Here is an 18,766-nt window from a genome sequence, read left to right as displayed (position 1 = left end):
ATAACTAAAGTTATGAAAGCAGAGTTTAAAAAGGGGTAAGTCACATGACATAAAATACTCTGAATTTTGAATCCTCTAATGCTGGTATTTGTATATTCCAGGAGTACCCCAGAAGAGATTGTCTTGCTCTGAGGAATTCAAGGAACTGATGGACTTGCCTACATCTGGAGCCAGAAACTTGAAACATCATTTAGCCAAAGTCAAGTCATCAGGTAGAGTCAGCCTGTACCTGCTCTAGTGTCTGCGCGTGGGTCCCCACAGCCTCTCAGAACCCCCTCAGCCTGTGCCTTGTGTTTCAGGGATCATGGGGAGCCCGAAACCTGCTTTCCAGTCTATCTCGGCATCAGCCCTCTTGAAGCAACAGAAGCAGCGTATGTTAGAGTTGCGGAAAAAGAAATCAGAAGAAATACAGAAACGGTAGGAGTCACAGATTTAATGTTCCCTGTTTAGGTAGCTCATCTCAGGAATTCTGAGGATGTCTTAATAGATTTCAAAAGTGTGACTTTGGATTTGGGGTGGTTGGCTACCTTTTTAACTTTGGAAGTTTTTAAAAAATTAATTTTAACATAACCTTTAAAATTATAAAGCATTTAAAGTTATGTATTTCTGACTTATGCTAGTAAATCCTGAGACCTGGTGGTACAGGCTGCAGTAATTAATATCACTGTGGAAACAAGAAAGGAGTAACATATAAAGACAGTTTTGTGCAAAGGGAAAGTAGGTGTTGAGCTGTTTGGTGCCCATTTCTCAGTTTTGCCACAGTTAGGTTTTTAATTACAGGCTGGGCCAATGCGTAGATTCTGCATTTGTTCAGGTCAGTAATAAAAATGAGGCACTGAGAATGGAGAGTCATTTCAGAGGCAAAATCAAGTGGAAATGGGTGTGGAAGGTAAACAAATCAAAGACTCTTGAACTCAAGTTATGCAATGGTAGTAAGAGCTACTGTTTACAGTCACCCAGCATGCGCTGAGCCACCACGCTTTACACTGTACACACATCTAATCGGTCCTTACCACAATCTGCAAGGTGTTATCCTTGTTTTATGGCTAATGTAACTGAAGACCAGAGAGTTAGTAAGTGGTGGAGCCAAGTTTGAACTCACACCTACCTGTTCTACTCCAGTGTTGAACCATTATGCTGTCCCAGATCTAGGCTCCTGTAGGGTACCTAGTTCCGTGGAAGAGGACACCTATTACGAGTCAAGAGGAAATGCTTTGAATTTGGCCTCAGGCAGGTTAGTTTGAGGTGCTGGTGGGATATCTATAGAGGTATTCATCAGGGGCCTACAGATGACGTAAATGTATATATATGGACATAAAAATGTATATGGAGTTGTGAACCTTGTAGGGAGTAGAAAGCACCCGTCAGTTTAAAGGCATTAGTCTGAAGTTTTTCAGAATTTTGCTGGCCAAACAAAACATACCTTTGGGCAGGATCTGCTAGGCAATTTGCAAACTCAGCCTGGAGCCTACAGGAGTGGGGATGTGGTAGGGGAGAGAAGACTGGCCCAGGATTACCTGGTACTACTAGTCCCGAGCCTCTCACTTATGAGCAGTCGGCTCTTGGGCCTCAATTTCTTTATACCTACAATGAGAGGTTTGGCCTAGATGATTTCTGACCTTTGTTGTTTTTCAATAGTCCTTAAAGCCATATATAAAATAATCAGTGTGAATTATAGCACCTTTCTGTTAGGACTTCCAAATGTAACAAATGTGTTATCTCTTCCCAGTAGAGGAAACAAAATACAGAGAGATTCGCTGAGTTCCTGAAGGATCTCAGCTAACCGGAGGGCTAGGAATACAGTCCACAGCTCGCCTTCAGGGCTGGAGGTGCTCCATAGTCTGCACCCACTGGAAAGCTAGTTGATAAAAATAGTAATCAGCTCTAAACTGGTGAAGCAATTAGCACTTATTCAATGAAAAACCAGTTAGCTTAAGAGTTAGTGAGGCTAGTATTGTTTTTACTGTGCACTAATCTGAATTAATAACCAAGAAGGGAAAATTATTTTACTGACGACTGCTTATCAGCTGGTGGCCTGCCTGCGGTCTCCCAGTCTGCATGTTTTGTGCTCGTGTGCATAGTTTGTGACTGCCTATTTCTTTAAAGATTCCTCCAAAGTGCGAGTGAAGTTGAGAGCCCAGCTGTGCCATCCTCTTCTCGGCAGCCCCCTTCTTGGTCTCCACCAACGGGGGCTGAGTTCCCCAAGCTGAAAGGAACCCCAGCCATACAGATGCCAAAGCTTGGAAGGGACATCTCAGAAGGAGATGATGTCCTATTTTTTGATGAGTCACCACCACCAAGACCAAAACTGAATATGTTAGCAGAAGCCAAAAAGGTAACTGGCATCTCTTTTCTTCACCACTTGAATTTGTATTCTGTGACACACAGCTGGTATTTCAAACTTTATATACCTGTGACCAGGAAAGACAGTCCCCTCATACCTATTTATTGATCATGATAACTAGAGTCAAAGGAATTTTAAATGATAATGGGTATCAACATAATGCCATTAATTTAATCCAAGAAAACTAGCTACTGTCTCCATACTAGTTCTTGTTGGGCTGCAGGAGATAACCTAGAAGAAGATACTGTTTTACAGCTGGAGATCCTAGTATTAGGGGGAAACATTCTTGGAATTGTTGAGGCAATTGAATTGTCAAATAGTGGTTTAAAGAATCCTTCTTTAAAAGAAATCTTACACAGAAGCTCAGTCTGTAGACAGATAAAAGCTAAGCTGCTCTGATTGAAGTGGGAATTGGGGGTGGTCAGAACCCCACCACCTCAGCAAGCTCTGTCTCTCCTCTTCCTGAGTCACCCTGAGCCCCCGACTTGAGCGTCTTCTCTTTATTCTAGTTAGCAGCTAGAACCACATGAAGGGCAAAGGCTAGCTGCAAGCCAAAGCCATACCTACAGTAATAGTAATAGCAATTATGCACGTATGTTACTGTGTGTCTGTGATATGTGCATACATGCTATTTACTATGTACAAGTACATGCTTGGCTTGCATTGTCTCATTTTATCCTTAAAACCACAACCCTAAAAGGTAGGTTAGTGCTGTCATCCCCATTTCGTAAATGTAGAAACTGAAGCTGAAAAATTAAGTCAGGTTATAAACTAGTAAGTGGCAGGGCTGGAATCCTTTCCTAATCTGTCTATTCTGAAACAAACTTCCAAAATGTTTATGTGGTTCCTCTGTGGGTCTAAAAGCCTACACACTAGCTGAAGGACTAGCTGAAGTTTAACTATTGATATTTAAATAAGCTGAGATTTGTTTTACTAACTTAGAGACCTGTCTTCCATTCTTTAAAATTTTAATAATTGTGTTAATAATGCTAAGTCAAATGAAGATATATTTTGCTAAAGTATGTTTGAGAACAGCCAGAATTCACTGGTTAATCACTGGAAAGGGATACAGAGCTACAGATGCCTATCTCATCTTTTAGATTTTTATCTCCCTTTCTTTCCTTTTTTTTTAGTTGGCTGCTATAACCAAATTAAGGGTAAAAGGCCAGATTCTTACAAAAACAGACCCAAACAGCATTAAGAAGCTAAAGGAACCCCAGGATGTCCTGGCAGTGAAGGAACGTGTAGAAAAGAACAACACATTTTCTCCTCAAGGTACTGCGAATGGGAAACTTAGTAGTAGGAAAGAGACACTGCTTATAAAGGAAATGGTCCAAAACATAACCAGCCTCCCTGACATCAAAAGACATTATTTTATTTCCATTTACCTCTATGGAGAGTACCTAAGTAGAATTTCTGCAGTTGGAACTGATTGCTTTTTATAGTCACGTTAAATTAAAATGAAATTACGCACAATTTGAAAACTTGAGATTACTCATTGGATCTTTGCACATACATATTAGTAGAAAGATTTGTTTTGAAAGAAGTAGAATTCCTTTGTTTTAAATTGCCCTATTTTTATTTTTAAAACTCTGAAGCTGGCAGTGTCCTTTTAACATGAGTTTGTAAATAGGAATTTTGTTGTTGTTACCTATTTTCATAATTGGCTCTTATTTTAAGGTGAAAACGATTCTAATTTAGTGGTCAAGTCTGCCATCCCCTCCTGCATATTCTAGTTTGTACTTCTCAACTCAGTTCTCTAAGAGCCATCCTTTGCTCATACCAAGTGGGGGTAAATGCAGTTTGAAGGGTCTTGTTTGTAGGGGGAGACGCAGCTGAGTTGGCGAGGCCCACTGGCCCTCTGAGGTTCCTCTGTTCACTCTTTTTCTTTCTGCTCTAGCTGAGGATGAATTGGAGCCTGCCAGGAAAAAAAGGAGAGAACAGCTTGCCTACCTGGAATCTGAGGATTTTCAGAAAATTCTAAAAGCAAAATCAAGGCACACGGGTATCCTAAAAGAGGTAAAAAAGAGCCCAGAAGGTCAAAGGTGACAGAGATGTCCTCAGACTCGGGCTAGTATTGTTAAGAACCTCTTCCTGTTTCCTTAGCCGAGATGTTAGTTGTATGTCAGTTTGTTTGATTTTGTTTTGAAGAACAGGAATATTGCTAATAGATTTTAGCTTTGCCTTTGTTGCATTGAAGAATATCATTCAACATTATTTAAATTGACTTCAGTATTATAAAATGTTTCAGTCAATATTTTATAACTTTGAAGTATATTCTATAAAAATGTCAAATTAATGTGTTGTACACCTAAAACTAATATAAAATTGTTAAGTCAACTCTACTTCAATTTTAAATGATTAATTAACTCTTTAAAATGTTTACCTGTAGTTATGGCTGTGAAGTTATGTTTTAATGGCTCTCCACTATCTACTATTTTCTGCCTTGCAGTATGGGAAGGGATTTTTCCATTCATACATTTTTATATGGACCCTGCAAATGCTCTAAATCAGTAGTTCTCAACTCAACACTCACAATGCCCCTTTTTAATAACAAGTGTTTTGTATTGTTCTCTTATTATCCTGAAATTAAATTTGTGGATAATGTAAATAACCTAGCTAGTAATTTCAAAAATACCAATATAATATCCTAGCTGTAATATAAAGAGGAAAAAAGGAAAATGTTTATAATAAAAATGTGTATTTCATTATGTAAAATACATGGGCACAGCTACCCTTGAAGAAGTAATAAAATAGAGGCTTGGATTTGTAAGTATATATGAGTGGATTTATAATCAGGCAGCTAGCCGTGAATACTCAGTAGATGTGTTTTCTTAGAAACTTGAATACCGTGGGCCTATTTCTTTGACAATGTGGTTTATATTTTTAAACTTTTGAAGACATCAAAGCACAGTTGTCTCTCCACATCCACAGGACTTTTGGAACAGTCAGTGTATGTGAAAACCATGCACAAGTATTGTGGTGTTGTATATAATGCTTTTAGGTTTGAGGGTTATAATCGGGTTTTTCATCCACATGGATGCCCTGTAGAACATTGAGAACAATCCTTTGATGTGTAAGGGACTGCTCCATGCATTGCAGAAGGTGTAGTGTCCGTGGTCCCCGCCCGTAGCAAAGGTTATGGTCACTGGGATAACAAAAAAAGTACTCCCACAAATTTTCAAAATGTCCCCCACTTAGTGCCTATATGCCAAATGATCTGCCTTTCTTTTGATTAACAAAGGGCTAACGAGACAATGATATAACTTTCTACTGGACTTGAAACTCAGTCAGGAGAGGTGCTCAAGCAGACCCCAAAAGACTGTAGAGCTGAGTTCCTTGGTTCTTGTGGCCACCAAAGACCTTGCACCTTTTGCCTGGTGCAGCTGCACTGACTTGTGCTGTGACCACATCCTGCCCTGAATATCTCTCTGCCCTCACACCTCCTACCTGTGTTCCAGACAAGCAGGGATTGTTCCTGCCAAGTGCTTGGTCTGGAGAATAGTATCGAATAGATTGGGCGTCATCACTGGGGAAGCATCCAGCACCTCTCCCATAGCTGAATCTATATTGGAACAGTGGAAACAGTTCCCTTCTGGTGCGCACTTGATCTGATGATGCTGTTAATCACATCAGTAGTTTAAATTTGTATTTAGTGTCTCACACATCACCAAATGCTTACATACCCTCTTTTGGCCCATTAAGGGGCTTGTTTCTGCCCACCGTCTGGGGTTGCGGTTCATTGATCCGTGTCCCCATACAGTTAGCTTGTCTGTTCAGTTCAGATTTGATTACTATTAAGCAGCTGCCTGAGTCTATATCAGATTTGGTACAAGGTCTTCTGGATGTCTTGTCATTCCAGGCCGAGGCTGAGCTGCAGGAACACTATTTTGAGCCCCTGGTGAAAAAAGAACAAATAGAAGAAAAGATGAGAAACACCCGGGAAGTGAAATGTCGAGTCGTGACGTGCAGGACGGTGAGTGCGGGAGACAGTTCTCCCCACGACCTGTCTGGGGTTGCTGTGACTCAGCAGGATGTGGAGAGTCTGTGGGGTGTGGGCCCACATCTTATGACCAGAGTCCTGCCTGGGCCATTTAATTAGGCTGCAAACCAAATGGCGTCCGATAGCCCAGCACCGGGCTTCCCGTGACCCATCCACTGAGCTCTGATGGTAGAGCCTTTGTATTGAGATGTTCCTCATTTGGCCACAGCTCCTGGTTCTGTGGAAGAGCCTCTTCCTGTCTGACCACTGGACTGAGTATTCTTATCTCTCCTCCTCAAGTTTTAGCATGCCGTCAGTCCATAGTTTCTAAGACCCTGGGGCCTTGGTTGAACAACTTGATTTGGCATCAGATGTCATGATCAACTACTGTTGTTCGCTTCTGCTCAGGTCCTAACCTACTAGATTGAATCTCGGGGCAGAGTGTGAATTGTATTATTGTCTCTGTTTGAGGAATTTTTACCCTGAGTCTATTAGAAAATTCAAAATCCTCTACTCCTCAACATTAATCAAAAATGGCCAAAAAAAAAAAAGTTATTGCTGAATACTACTCCTTCCATTACCATTTCTTTGAAATATGTCTGCATGGCTAATCCGCTTCGTGAACACATGTAAGAGGAGAAAGAGGTTTAGTTTACCCAGTGCAATTTTATCTGTCTTTATTCTTTTTAAAACCTTAGATTCTCCTTTACATTTAGGGGGTGGGCCAAAAGGTGGAGCTTCCTTGAGAAAGTTCAGACTGTGGAGAATCAGTAAAGCTTTTACTTCGTAGGACAGCTTTTCCTCTGACAGCGTGGCTGTATTAGGACAAAGCTGGTGTATTCATTTCCTGTTGCTGCTGTAACAAATGACCACCAACTGGGTGGCTTAGAACAACACAAATTTATTATCTCACAGTTTTGCATGTCAGAAGTGGGTCTTGCTGGGGTAAAATCCAGATGTCAATAGGGTGCGTTCCTTTCTGGAGGCTCTAGGGGACAGTCCATGTCCTTGCCTTTCCCGGCTTCTAGAGCTCACCTGCATCCCTTGGATCGTGGCTCCTTCCTCCATCATCGAAACCAGCAATGGGAGGTGGGGTCCTCTCGTCACAAATCAACTGATTAGCAACTGTAATTGCATGTGTAACCTGAATTCCCCTTTGCCATGTAACATAACATGCTTGTAAGTTCCAGGGAATAGGGTATGCCCATCTTGGGGGGATTCTTTTGCCTGCCCCAATTGGCATACCACTCTCCTCTACCCTCTTTGAGGCTGCCAAGGCCAAAAGTTATTTATCTGGACTCAGTGTGATTACCCGAAATTACGTTGCACACTGTCTGGCTCTGTTTCAACCGTCACCCATCATTTCTTGTTCTTTTCAGTCCTTTGAAGGATCAAAATTAAACGTAAATTACTTAATATCTGTCTTGGTTTTGCTGTGTATGAAATAGGAGTAGTAATAAGTTTATAATCCTTTTCAGTGGCCTTCTAAGAGAAAATGAAAGAGCAGCTCATCATCCTTCCTGAATAGGCCCCATGGGTGTAATCTGTTGCCTTACAATCAGGGACTACAGTGAATACAGGGCAGACCAATCAAAGCTACTTAGAGATTTCCAATCCTTTTCTTCCTTCGCCCTACCTATTGTCTTGATGTCACAGAAGATTATTGTGTATTTTACACCTGACATTGGGGCAAACGTGAGAAGAAGTGGTATCAGTAGGGGGAAAGTCAAGAAATCACATGATCACTGCAGCCAGAAGATAGTAGCTCCGCCGGCACCTGCCTGGTGGCGACGAAAGAACAGAAGTTCTCAGGACAGGCTGCCCTTGTGGCGGCTGGCTCATTTCTCCTTCGGAGCTCTTGACCTGACACGTCCCTTTCTGCTGTTCTGTGCAGTGTGCTTACACCCACTTCAGGCCTCTGGAGACCTGCGTCGGCGAGCAGCACAACTACCACTGGCACGACAGTGTGAAGAGGTTTTTCAAGTGTCCCTGTGGAAACAGAACTGTCTCCCTCGGCAGGCTCCCCCAAAAGCACTGCAGGTTTGAGAATTGCTGGGCTTCTTGGTCTCATCCAGGCTTCCTGAACCTTTTTCTAGTTCCCATGTGATGCTGTTCCCTTGGAACTGTGGACAGTCCTTGACCCCGGGAGGGTCACCCTTGCTCTGTGCCACCTTACGGCTCCTGGGTATCCCCAAATGCTCCTGGAGGGAAGGGACCCTGCCCCTTTCACAGCTGTATCCCCAATACTAAATATAGGGCCCAGTGCATAGTAGGTTATCAGAAATGTTTGTTGAATAAATAAATGGAGCCTGCGTATGGTGGGTTGGTGCAATATGTGTGTTTGTGGGGGGCTTGGATAGGGAATTTTTTTTCTCTGCTGTAAAGAGTTATTTGTTTAAATTTTTATAATATGTGAGTATGTGTGTTTTAAGGGGCTTTTGCTTTTACTTTGGGCGGGGAATTTTGGATACAGAGGCAGAGCTGCTGTGTTTGACTACTCAGGGGGCATGCTTCATGTAGAACAGCCTGAGGAATACCTGTGCAGTTCGGGGTGCAGTTTGTAGAACATTGTCCTTGGTGCGTTCAGTGCTCTCCTAATTTATGTATTTCTCTGTCCCCTTCTTCACTCACATATGAGTGTTGTTAGATATCTTTTCTTATTTTCCTTTGATTTATCAATGTGGTACATTACATTGTTAAGTTTTTCTGAAGTTGAACTTTCCTTTTTTATTCCTTGGATAAGCACGACTTATCTTGATGACTTTTTTATTTCAGCACACTGTTATAATCAATTAGCTAATATTTCATATGTGATTTTTATATCTATTCATAAGTGAATTAGACCTTTTTTTTCCTTTTCTTATATAGACCTATCTTGTTTTCAAACCAAGATTATGTGAGCCTTATAAAACGAATTGGGCAGCTTCCTGAAATAACCTATCAACTAGCAATTATTTCTTGAAAGTTTAGTAAATCTCAGCTATAAAATTATTTAGGCCCTGTTCTTGGAGGAAAGGGGTGGCTTTGATTACCATTTCAATTTCATGGTCTCTTTTCTACCAATTTCAGCTTTTTATATTTTTATAGGAATCCATTTCATTTAGATTTTCAAACTTATTAACATTTAGTTGTCCCTAATGTACTTTTTTCAGTCTGTTACTTGCTATATTTTATTAATAGGTATTTACTATATTTTGTCCTGTTGTTTTTGTTCTTCTGTTTTTCAGAGTCAACCTTGATAGAAGTCTCTGCATTCTGTTAACCTTTCCAGAACACGATCTTGTAGTTTTCTAAACATTTATTGATTTTCTTTATGTTTTCCTGATTTCCACCCTTATCTTTATGTACTTATTGTTCTTTGGGTTTGCTTTGTACCGTTTTGTGTACGTTCTTCAGTTAAAAGCTTAAACTCAACTTATTAGTATGTAACTTTCTTGTTGCCTCATAAATCAATTTTTTTTTTAATGAATTGAAGGTTTGTGGCAACCCTGAGTTGAGCAAGTCTATTGGCACCATTTTTCCAACAGCGTTTTATTTATTTATGGCCATGTTGGGTCTTTGTTGCTGTGCGTGGGCTTTCTCTAGTTGCGGTGAGTGGGGACTACTCTTCGTTGAGGTGCGCAGGCTTCTCACTGCGGTGGCTTCTCTTGTTGCGGAGCACAGGCTCAAGGTGCGCGGGCTTCAGTAGTTGTGGCACACGGGCTTAGTTGCTCCGCGGCATGTGGGATCTTCCCAGACCAGGGCTCGAACCCTTGTCCTCTGCATTGGCAGGTGGATTCTTAACCACTGTGCCACCAGGGAAGTCCCCTCATAAATCAGTTTAAAGCTCCTATTTCCCTCTAAGTAGTTCTGCTTTAGCAGTCACCTGCAAAGTTTGGTGCTTGGTTAAAATTATTTCTTAATGTCTTGGATGATTTCCTTTTTGACCCAAGAGTTAGTAATATATATGGGATTGATTTTATCTTTTTTGTTATTAATTTCTAACTTTATTGTGTTATTCTTGAAGGACATAATTTGTATGATGTTGATTCTTTGGAATTTGAGGCAATCTCACTATCACCTCTTCACCAGGATATTCTCACTACCTTTTTGTTTGCTCATTTCGTTTTGGTTGTTGTTTATTTCCTGGACCCCTAACTCCACTCTCATTTCCAGTTTCTCCAAAGCTGATTTAGGATGAGGGTGGGGGCTGGTTCATCACCTTGTCAGGAGCTGGTTTGTGCATCTTTTTACAATCTAGGTTAGAATTGTTCTAAGTAGCTATTTGTATATTGATATTTGACTTCTCTCCAAAATATTGTAACAGCAAGAGCTTGTGTAAAGCATTTGATTATCAGAGAAATGTGTTCATTGAGGATAAGCAGTAAGTACAACTCAAATGGAAGAACACGATGCCTTTCAGCCTCCAGGTGGCACTGTTATTTTTGTTAACACCTGCTTTCTCTGGTCTCTCTCTTGTCAATTCTTGATCTCGAGCAGAAATGGGCAAACTGTTTCTGTGAAAGGCAGATAGTAAATATATTAGGCAGGCACTGTGGTTTGTTTCACCGCTCTTGTGGCAGCCATAGGTGATGCTCAAACAAGGAGGCTTGGCTGTGTTCAGCAAAACCTCACGAAAACTGTGGCAGGCTGGATTTGGCCCTTGTGTTATAATTGCCAACCCGACAGTAAGCTGTGCGTAATATCGTCACTGGTCTGGTCGTAGGCCACGAAAGTCTCTCAGTAGACATTCAGCTGGTCTCTAGCTGGGGAAGGTGGTGGAGAGGTTCGGGGCTAAGTCCTCGGGCAGCTGATGCTCAGGGCGGGAGTGGAGTCTAAGCCAGATGGGGAGGAAGGTTGAGGCTGGTGGGGTGACCCTTACAGCCCGGACCCTCTCAGATCCAAAGCTGCTGGGAGACATAGTCCCACGGCTTCACTATATTTCTTTTCTGTTTCTCTCTCTCTTCTCCAGAGTAAACTTCATAGACAGTGAGCTTTCCCCATAGCATCCCAATGCCTCCTCAGAGTTGGATTCACCTACCATGTTAAAAAGTGAGAATGAGGGGCTTCCCTGGTGGCGCAGTGGTTGAGGGTCCGCCTGCCGATGCAGGGGACGCGGGTTCGTGCCCCCATCTGGGAGGATCCCACATGCCGCGGAGCGGCTGGGCCCGTGGGCCATGGTCGCTGGGCCTGTGTGTCCGGAGCCTGTGCTCCGAGACGGGAGGGGCCGCAGTAGTGAGAGGCCCGCATACCGCAAGGAAAGAAGAAAAAAAAAAAAAAAAGTGAGAATGAGAGTCTCCAGGCCCTTTGAGTGAAGAGAGTGAAAAATCTCTGGGTTATGAAAAGATTTCCTTCCTGTTGTGTTGGTTTCACACCAAATTTAACATTGACCTTTGAGTGGAAAATCAAGATAGCACTGTCTTCCCTGTTCTTACTACTGAAAAAGGGGGAGGTGGGGAGGATTGTTCAAACCAGAAGGAAGAGTAATCCTTTCTTATCACAGCCTTTTAGTTCCAGAACAGGAGAAAAAGGGGCAAGCCATAGGCTGCACGTAGCTGTAGGCTGGCTTCCTCGATCCAAGGATCTTCCCAGTGACCGGCACTAGAAACCAAGCTCGCACTCACCACCTATAGCATGTGTAGCCCTGTTATACTACCATTTGAAATTCCTTCTCTGAAGTATCTAGCTTACTGCAGAGTTGAAGACCATTTCTCAAATCACTGGAGTATTTTCAGTAGCAATAGAGCATAGCCTGGAATATGAATGTCACCTTGATCAGCTTCTGCTTAAATGGGGGAGATCTTCCCCCAAGTGCAGGGAGCACTGTTATCTTCACGTCTGTGGGCCCATAACCTCACTGCTGAGTCAATCCCATCTTTTCTGTTTCAGTAATTGTGGCCTCTTCAAGTGGGAACGGGATGGAATGTTAAAGGTATGTCATCTGCAAGGTGGTGGGTTTTAGTGACCCATGCAAATAATATTGACCCATTTCTTATTAAACTATTTTTATTTTTCTAGGAAAAGACAGGTCCAAAGATAGGAGGAGAAACCCTGTTACCAAGAGGAGAAGAACACGCCAAATTCCTGAATAGCCTTAAATAGCCCCGACTTCAAACAGGTACCCACAGCCTACATTGCTTCTTGTGGTTCTGGAAAAGCAAGAGTATTGGCTCTGAATTGCCCGTGTTCCTGATTGACAGGATGAATACTTGCTAAGCCTACAGCTTTGCCTCCTTCCTCGGTTGTGTTGGTTTAACATCAAATTTAACATTGACCTTTAAGTGGAAACTCAAGGTGTCATTGTCTTCCCTGTTCTCAGTACTGATGGCAGAATTCACAGTTTTTATGCCCCAAACTGGAAGGTAGATAGAGAGTTGTGTTTCTCTCTCTTGGGTTGTAGAGAATGCAGTGTTGCTTCTTGATCACAATAAGGTTCTGGTATTTATATGGACACCCAGAGACAGAAGAATGAATTTAGCTCAGGTAACCTGCCTAACTTCTGGGCTTCAGTTTCCTCACATGTAAAATGAGGAAGGTTGGACTAAATGATCTTGAAATGTGTCTTTGAGCACTCAAAGTCTAAAAATAATATAATGTTTTGCCATCTAGAAAATTATGACCGTCGCCCTTGATAGAGTCTTGTTGTATTGATATTAAAAGCTGGGTTCCTTCTGTTGATTCCACTGTTACCTCTCTTTTGTTCTTGGAAATCAAGTCACTGACCCACTTGGCATTTCAGTTCATATCTATGTGGTCTCTGTGCTGTTACGCTATCGTGGAGCTCTGTAATGGAAATGCCTAAAATCTCATCATTTTAAAATGTTGCGTTATTTAAATATGGCTTAAAGAATGTGAAACCTCTAACCAAAACAAACATAAAATTTGAGAAGCCATGAAGCCCAATTGGAGAACAGAAACAGTCCACAAGGAGAATCCTCTGGAGTTTGGGATTTGCAGATATGCTTTATCATACACGTAAAGAATTATAGGTCGGGGATTGCTGCATGTTGCAAGGTGAGGGGCAGCCTGGGTCTCGTGGTTACGCCCGAGTCTCAGCCCTTCCGCTCACTAGTTCTGTGACCTCAGCCGAGGTGCCCGTCCTCACTTTCCCTGTCTGCAAAACGAAGGCGATGATGTCTTGGTGGCGCGGACTCATGTGAGATAGCGCGTATGCGCAAGGGCTCGGTAGGTGCGGCTTTTGTTACGCTTCCCAGGTAAAAGCACAGAGACCCGAGAAAGCAGGCCCTGAAAGGAGAGTTTGGTTGCGGGTCGGGAGGCGGTGTCGCAGGTGAGGCTGGAGAAGGAGGCGGTGGCAGACCTTGAACTTTGCAGTGCCTCCTTGGCTGTGGTGAGGACATGGGTCTTGGTCCTGTGTGTGCTGGGACCCACGAGAGGGTTTTCAGCAGGGGGCTCTCTCATACCACTCAGCTGCTGCGTGGAGAATGAGGCGGGGGCAGGGGTGCTAAAGACAGAACGATGCTGGCAGATCGCAGCACCTGAGGGAAAGGAACGGCAGTCTGAACGGAAGGGTGATGATGGAGGTGGACAGTGGTGGATGGCCTTAAAGGAACAGACAGATTGTGCCGGAGAGGGAGTCCAGGGTAGCGTTCCGGGTTAGGTAACTAACTGCATGGATGTTGAGGGGAAACTCTGAAGAGGTGGGAGACAGACAGCCCAGACGTTCAGCTGCACCAGGCTTCCCACCCAAGGGAGATCAAGGCCGTGGCAGGAAGCAACTCTGGGGCAGCTTGGCCCACAGGGCAAGACCCATACGGTCTGAGGTTCCCCCAGAGGTTGCTAAGGGCACTTGGGAATGTGGACTGTAGCCACCATTTGGTACAAACATTAGGTGCTCAATATGCTTCTGAAGAAATAGCAATTTTATGAGGACCAAGGGCCAGAAGAATGCGGTCAGCATTCCAGATAAGGCACGATGGGGTTTCACTGGGTCAGCTCCGTCTTGTCCTTCAGCCGACTCAGAGGCACCCATAATGTCTTGGGTCTTTGCCCTGAACCAGCCCAGGCTTGGGAGTCACCGTCAGGAATCAGGGTATATGACTCTGTTAGAGTGACCGGCAGAAGAATAGATGGGGAGATGAATGTTACTCATGGAAGATCCTTTCCAGGTCATTCCTCAAACACAGCTCAGTATTTATGGGTGAAATGATAAAAATGTCGAGGATTGACTTTCAAAGCAAAATAAAGGGATGGAAGGCAGCAACGGGGCTTTCGGTGAACCACAAGTGGCTGAGTTACTAACTGTTAAAGCCGGGTCATGGGGACATGGAGACTACTGCTCATCTCTGTATTGTCACTTATGTTGTAAGATGTCATGATGAAAAGGAAGAAAACAAGATAAGCAGCTAGAGCGTGCTTTCTCTGTGACGCCTGCCCAGTGTCCCTGGGAGCAGTCGGCGCTCCTTCCTCCAGATTGTTGCTGTATTTTGAATGTCGCTCTGGCAGGGAACTTATTGTAATGGGTTTGTTTATCCATATCACCTGCTAGCTTGTATATTTGAGTGTGGTTCAATTTCCAGGTGCCAAACATAGTGCTGACCTACTGGTGCTCAGTGAATGTTGGGTGGGTGGAGGGATTTTACAAACTGTGAATACAAGAAACTTAATGTTTTCTGAATTGTTCAAACAAACAAACAAAGAAATAGAAGTATAGGTCAAACCTCACGCAGGTTACTACCAGAAAATTCCATTTAGGAGAGTCCTCTGCCTGGACGACCTGATTTTCCAAATACCGTTTGACCCAAGTGAATGCCACTTAAAGATTGGGTCAATTGATAGGATTATTATATTGGGATTTAAACTCTAGCTAGGAATAATTTAGGTTTCCCCCAAGATGGTATTATAGTAGGGACATAAGGTGGTTGTGAGAGATGGTTGCTTTAGGTTTCCGAGAGCCAGAAATAAATTTCACATGCCTTAGATTTCATCGAAGTCTGCGCTCTGTGCATAGAAGGTGCTGTGTCTGATGCTTGCGTTCCCCCTAAGGTCACATCCTTATAGCTATATCTTTAGGAGTATTTCATTTTCCAGGAGATGTGTGTGTGGTTGTTTCCTTTAATTTTTAACAGAGAAAATGTTTAAGTTTCAAAAAGAACCAAAAGCACTTGAAATTCTGACATTTTTGATGGCTCATCTTGAGTAGATGTGTTTGTCCCATAAACCTAAAAGAGAGCTATGGATCTGAAGTAGGTCACTACTGAGCAGCTGCCCGGACACAATGCCAGGTTGCTCTTTGAGGAGCCCCTTCCTATGTAAGCAACTTGTTCTCGTTTGAACCAAGGGTGTTGTCAGAGTCCGGATTCACTTGTATATTGTGTATAAGTCATGTAGTAACATTCTTTATAAAGGTTAATGGGTGAGCTGAACCTAGATGCCCTCTGTTTTTAAATTTGATTTTTACATTTTAAATAATTAAAAATATAATTGAGTTACTTCTCAGTTACTCTAGGTGTTGGGGGGCTTCCGCTGGGTTGCCTTTGTGTGTGTGTGTGTGTGTATGTGTGTGTGTGTGTGTGTGAGAGAGAGAGAGAGAATATTCAGGGATGGGAAGGGATGGGTGGGCTGGAGGGGCCACGCACTTGTTTGCATTGAAAACGTGATTCATCGTGAGGCAAGTCTTTAATCCTGCCACCTTCTTTATCAATGTGTATTAAATGCTTTCATATAAATCCAAAATGTGTGTTTTTTTCTTATGCTGTCTTTGACAACGTAGAGATTATTGTATAATCACGGGCCATCAGAAGAGAGTAAGCGCACGGTGGTCTAAGTTAGTACACAAAAACTGGCCATGTCCGTCGTGGTTGATCACAATGTTCTGATCTTTACAACAGATTTTTTTCCTCTATGCCTTTTTCCTTTATTTTCTTTTTTGGTTTATTTTATTTATTTATTTATTTATTTGGCCGTGCCACAGGGCTTGCAGGATCTCAGTTCCCCGACCAGCCATCGAAACTGGGCCACGGCACGGAAAGCCCAGAATCCTAACCAGTAGGCCACCAGGGAATTCCCTATGCTTTTTTCTGTTTAGAGGAATTAAGTGGCTTTTTAAAGAAAATCATCTTTTTCTTGAGTTTTGTTAAACCATACTTTCCCTTTCCAAACAACAAAAGGAAAACTGAACTAATGTAGGTAACAGTGATCCAGAATAGCAAATAAGAAGCTTCTGAATGATTGGTGTGGAATTGTCCCCAAAGGGAACTTAAAACATTTAAAGTTTCCACTTTAAAAATTTTTCCAGTTTTCAACTTCTAAAAACATTTCAAGTTGATATATAGCTAAGTTGACAGGCAGTGATTGAACGATTGGGTTCTTGTGTAAAAGTTGATGATAGAAGTAAAGCTTGATGTTTATAAGAGATTAAGTGTCTGACAACATTAATTTTTTAAAATCAGGAGAGTAAGTCTGTTTGCCTGAGTTGTCACTGCTAGCAGCCCATCAGAGCCTCTGCTCTTACAGGTAAAACAGACATCTCAGGTGCCACGAGGAGAGATTTCCAAACAGCACCACTCAAAAGAAGGATGACTGACCCCCAAAATGAGATTCTGTATTTACCAATATTGAAGAAAGAAACGGTGATATATCTAAAGAAAATAACAGAGAGACACAAAAGGTGGAAGAAATCAGTTGGCATAAGTCAGCAGCAGTTTGTGAAAAAGCTGTGGAATTTTAGAAAATTAAAGAAAGACAGCATAGCCACACAGCTGAACTCTCCAGATCAAAATGGGGGAGAGGCCTGCCATGTCCTGCACAGTCAGACCATGTATCCAGTAAGACTGACCTGCATTCTGGAGAAAAGCAGGACATCAGTAATCGCGGTGGTGAAAACTCAAAGCCATTTCACCAAAGAAAGGAAGAAAGAACTCGAAATATAGAGAGAGTGGATTTTTGTTATTCACAGTAATTATGTCTCATAAAGTCACCAGCTGAACTAGCAGATACCCAATCACTGCTCCTAGAGGAAATACAGGCTTAGGTTCCCTTGAGCCTCTGGTCATGTCTTCTTCACCGGATCAATACATAACCTTGTATTATGTGTGTTTCTGTTTAAAAACACCTTATTTAATATGTATCGTCGATTCATTAACATGGAACTCACAGCCGACAGCAGTGTATCTCCTAATGGAACAAAGCTGATCTCATCACACGCTTTTTCTCCAGAGGGTGCATCCCAGCCTTCTTGCCCTCAGGAACACTTAAGCACTATGCCTGTGGGCCATTTTCAGCAGCAAAAGTACACCAAAGAAGCACAAAAATGTGATGAACGTGGCATGAAAAGGACATCTTTTTACAGCATCAGAGCTGAAACCAGCAAAATTGTTGTTCTACCTCAGCTGAGAACAACTTAGATTTCTCGTTGGTCTGCACATGTGCATGTCCGTAAGTGACCACAAAAACACCACATTTATTGCTTTTATAAATTGTAGCAATTAGGTGAATTTGGAAAAACATGGAATCCACAAATAATGAGGAGCAACTGTGTAATATTTCCCAAAACAGGGCCAGATCGGGAGTGTCCCCATTTTGCAGATTAGAAAATTACGTGATTTGAAACTATGGGAAGAAACCAGGATTGCAATGAAGTCTGTGGTAATGTTGCTTGAGCAGAGACCTCTCTATTGGTATTTTTTTAAGTCAACTTTATTAAGGCTACATTTCACACAGCAAAAGGCACACATCTTAAGTGTACAGTTTGGTAAATTTTGATGAATTTATACATCCACATGACCACCACCACAAGCAAGATAGAGAACATTCCCACCACCCCAAAAAGTTGCCTCTGCCACTTCCCAGTCAGGCCACATGCCCTGGTCCCATCCATCACTGATCTGTTTACAATCTGTTTAGATCTGTCTTTCCTAGAGTTTCATATAAATGGAATCATACAGAATGTACTCTTATATTTCACTCTGCATATTTTGAAATAAATCCATGTTATTGCCTGTGTCCATAGTTCATTTTTTATTGTTGAGTATTTCAACTGTATGGATATGTCACTGTTTATTCACCTGTAGATGGACATTTGGGTTGGCTTGTTTCCAGTTTGGGGCTGCTACGAATAAAGCCATTAGCAATATTCAGGTATAAGTCTTTCTATGGATATGTTTTTGTTTCTCTTAGGTAAATATCTAGGAGTGGGATTCCTGGTAAGTATGTTTAGCTTTATAAGAAACTGCTGGGGCTTCCCTGGTGGCACAGTGGTTGAGAGTCCGCCTGCCAATGCAGGGGACATGAGTTCGTGCCCCGGTCTGGGAAGATCCCACATGCCGCGGAGCGGCTGGGCCCGTGAGCCGTGGCTGCTGAGCCTGCGCGTCCAGAGCCTGTGCTCCACGGCGGGAGAGGCCACAACAGTGAGAGGCCCGTGTACCGCAAAACAAACAAACAAAAAAAACTGCTGAACTGTTTTCCGAAGTGGCCTTTTACATGCCCATTGATGATGCACCAGA

The 18,766-nt window shown here is 42.5% G+C and overlaps 1 protein-coding gene across 1 annotated transcript in view; it reads left to right on the top strand.

Moving 5' to 3' along the window:
* The window catches only part of MCM10 (minichromosome maintenance 10 replication initiation factor), a 34,713-nt gene extending 21,669 nt beyond the window's left edge, over nt 1-13,044 (top strand). Inside the window, exons 12-20 of the mRNA XM_024765847.1 lie at nt 102-212; nt 300-417; nt 2,107-2,335; nt 3,478-3,619; nt 4,245-4,363; nt 6,207-6,320; nt 8,221-8,366; nt 12,195-12,237; nt 12,324-13,044. Coding sequence (XP_024621615.1) covers nt 102-212; nt 300-417; nt 2,107-2,335; nt 3,478-3,619; nt 4,245-4,363; nt 6,207-6,320; nt 8,221-8,366; nt 12,195-12,237; nt 12,324-12,407 — 1,106 coding nt within the window. The 3' untranslated portion in view covers nt 12,408-13,044. The remainder of the gene's footprint in view (nt 1-101; nt 213-299; nt 418-2,106; nt 2,336-3,477; nt 3,620-4,244; nt 4,364-6,206; nt 6,321-8,220; nt 8,367-12,194; nt 12,238-12,323) is intronic.
* The last annotated feature ends 5,722 nt before the right edge of the window (nt 13,045-18,766 follow it).

Source organism: Neophocaena asiaeorientalis, unplaced genomic scaffold (assembly GCF_003031525.2).
Source record: "Neophocaena asiaeorientalis asiaeorientalis breed wild unplaced genomic scaffold, Neophocaena_asiaeorientalis_V1.1 scaffold217, whole genome shotgun sequence".
NCBI classification, from domain to species: Eukaryota; Metazoa; Chordata; class Mammalia; order Artiodactyla; family Phocoenidae; genus Neophocaena; species Neophocaena asiaeorientalis.
Note: the sequence above shows the minus strand (reverse complement) of the source record. Positions and strands in the feature narration are given on the sequence as shown.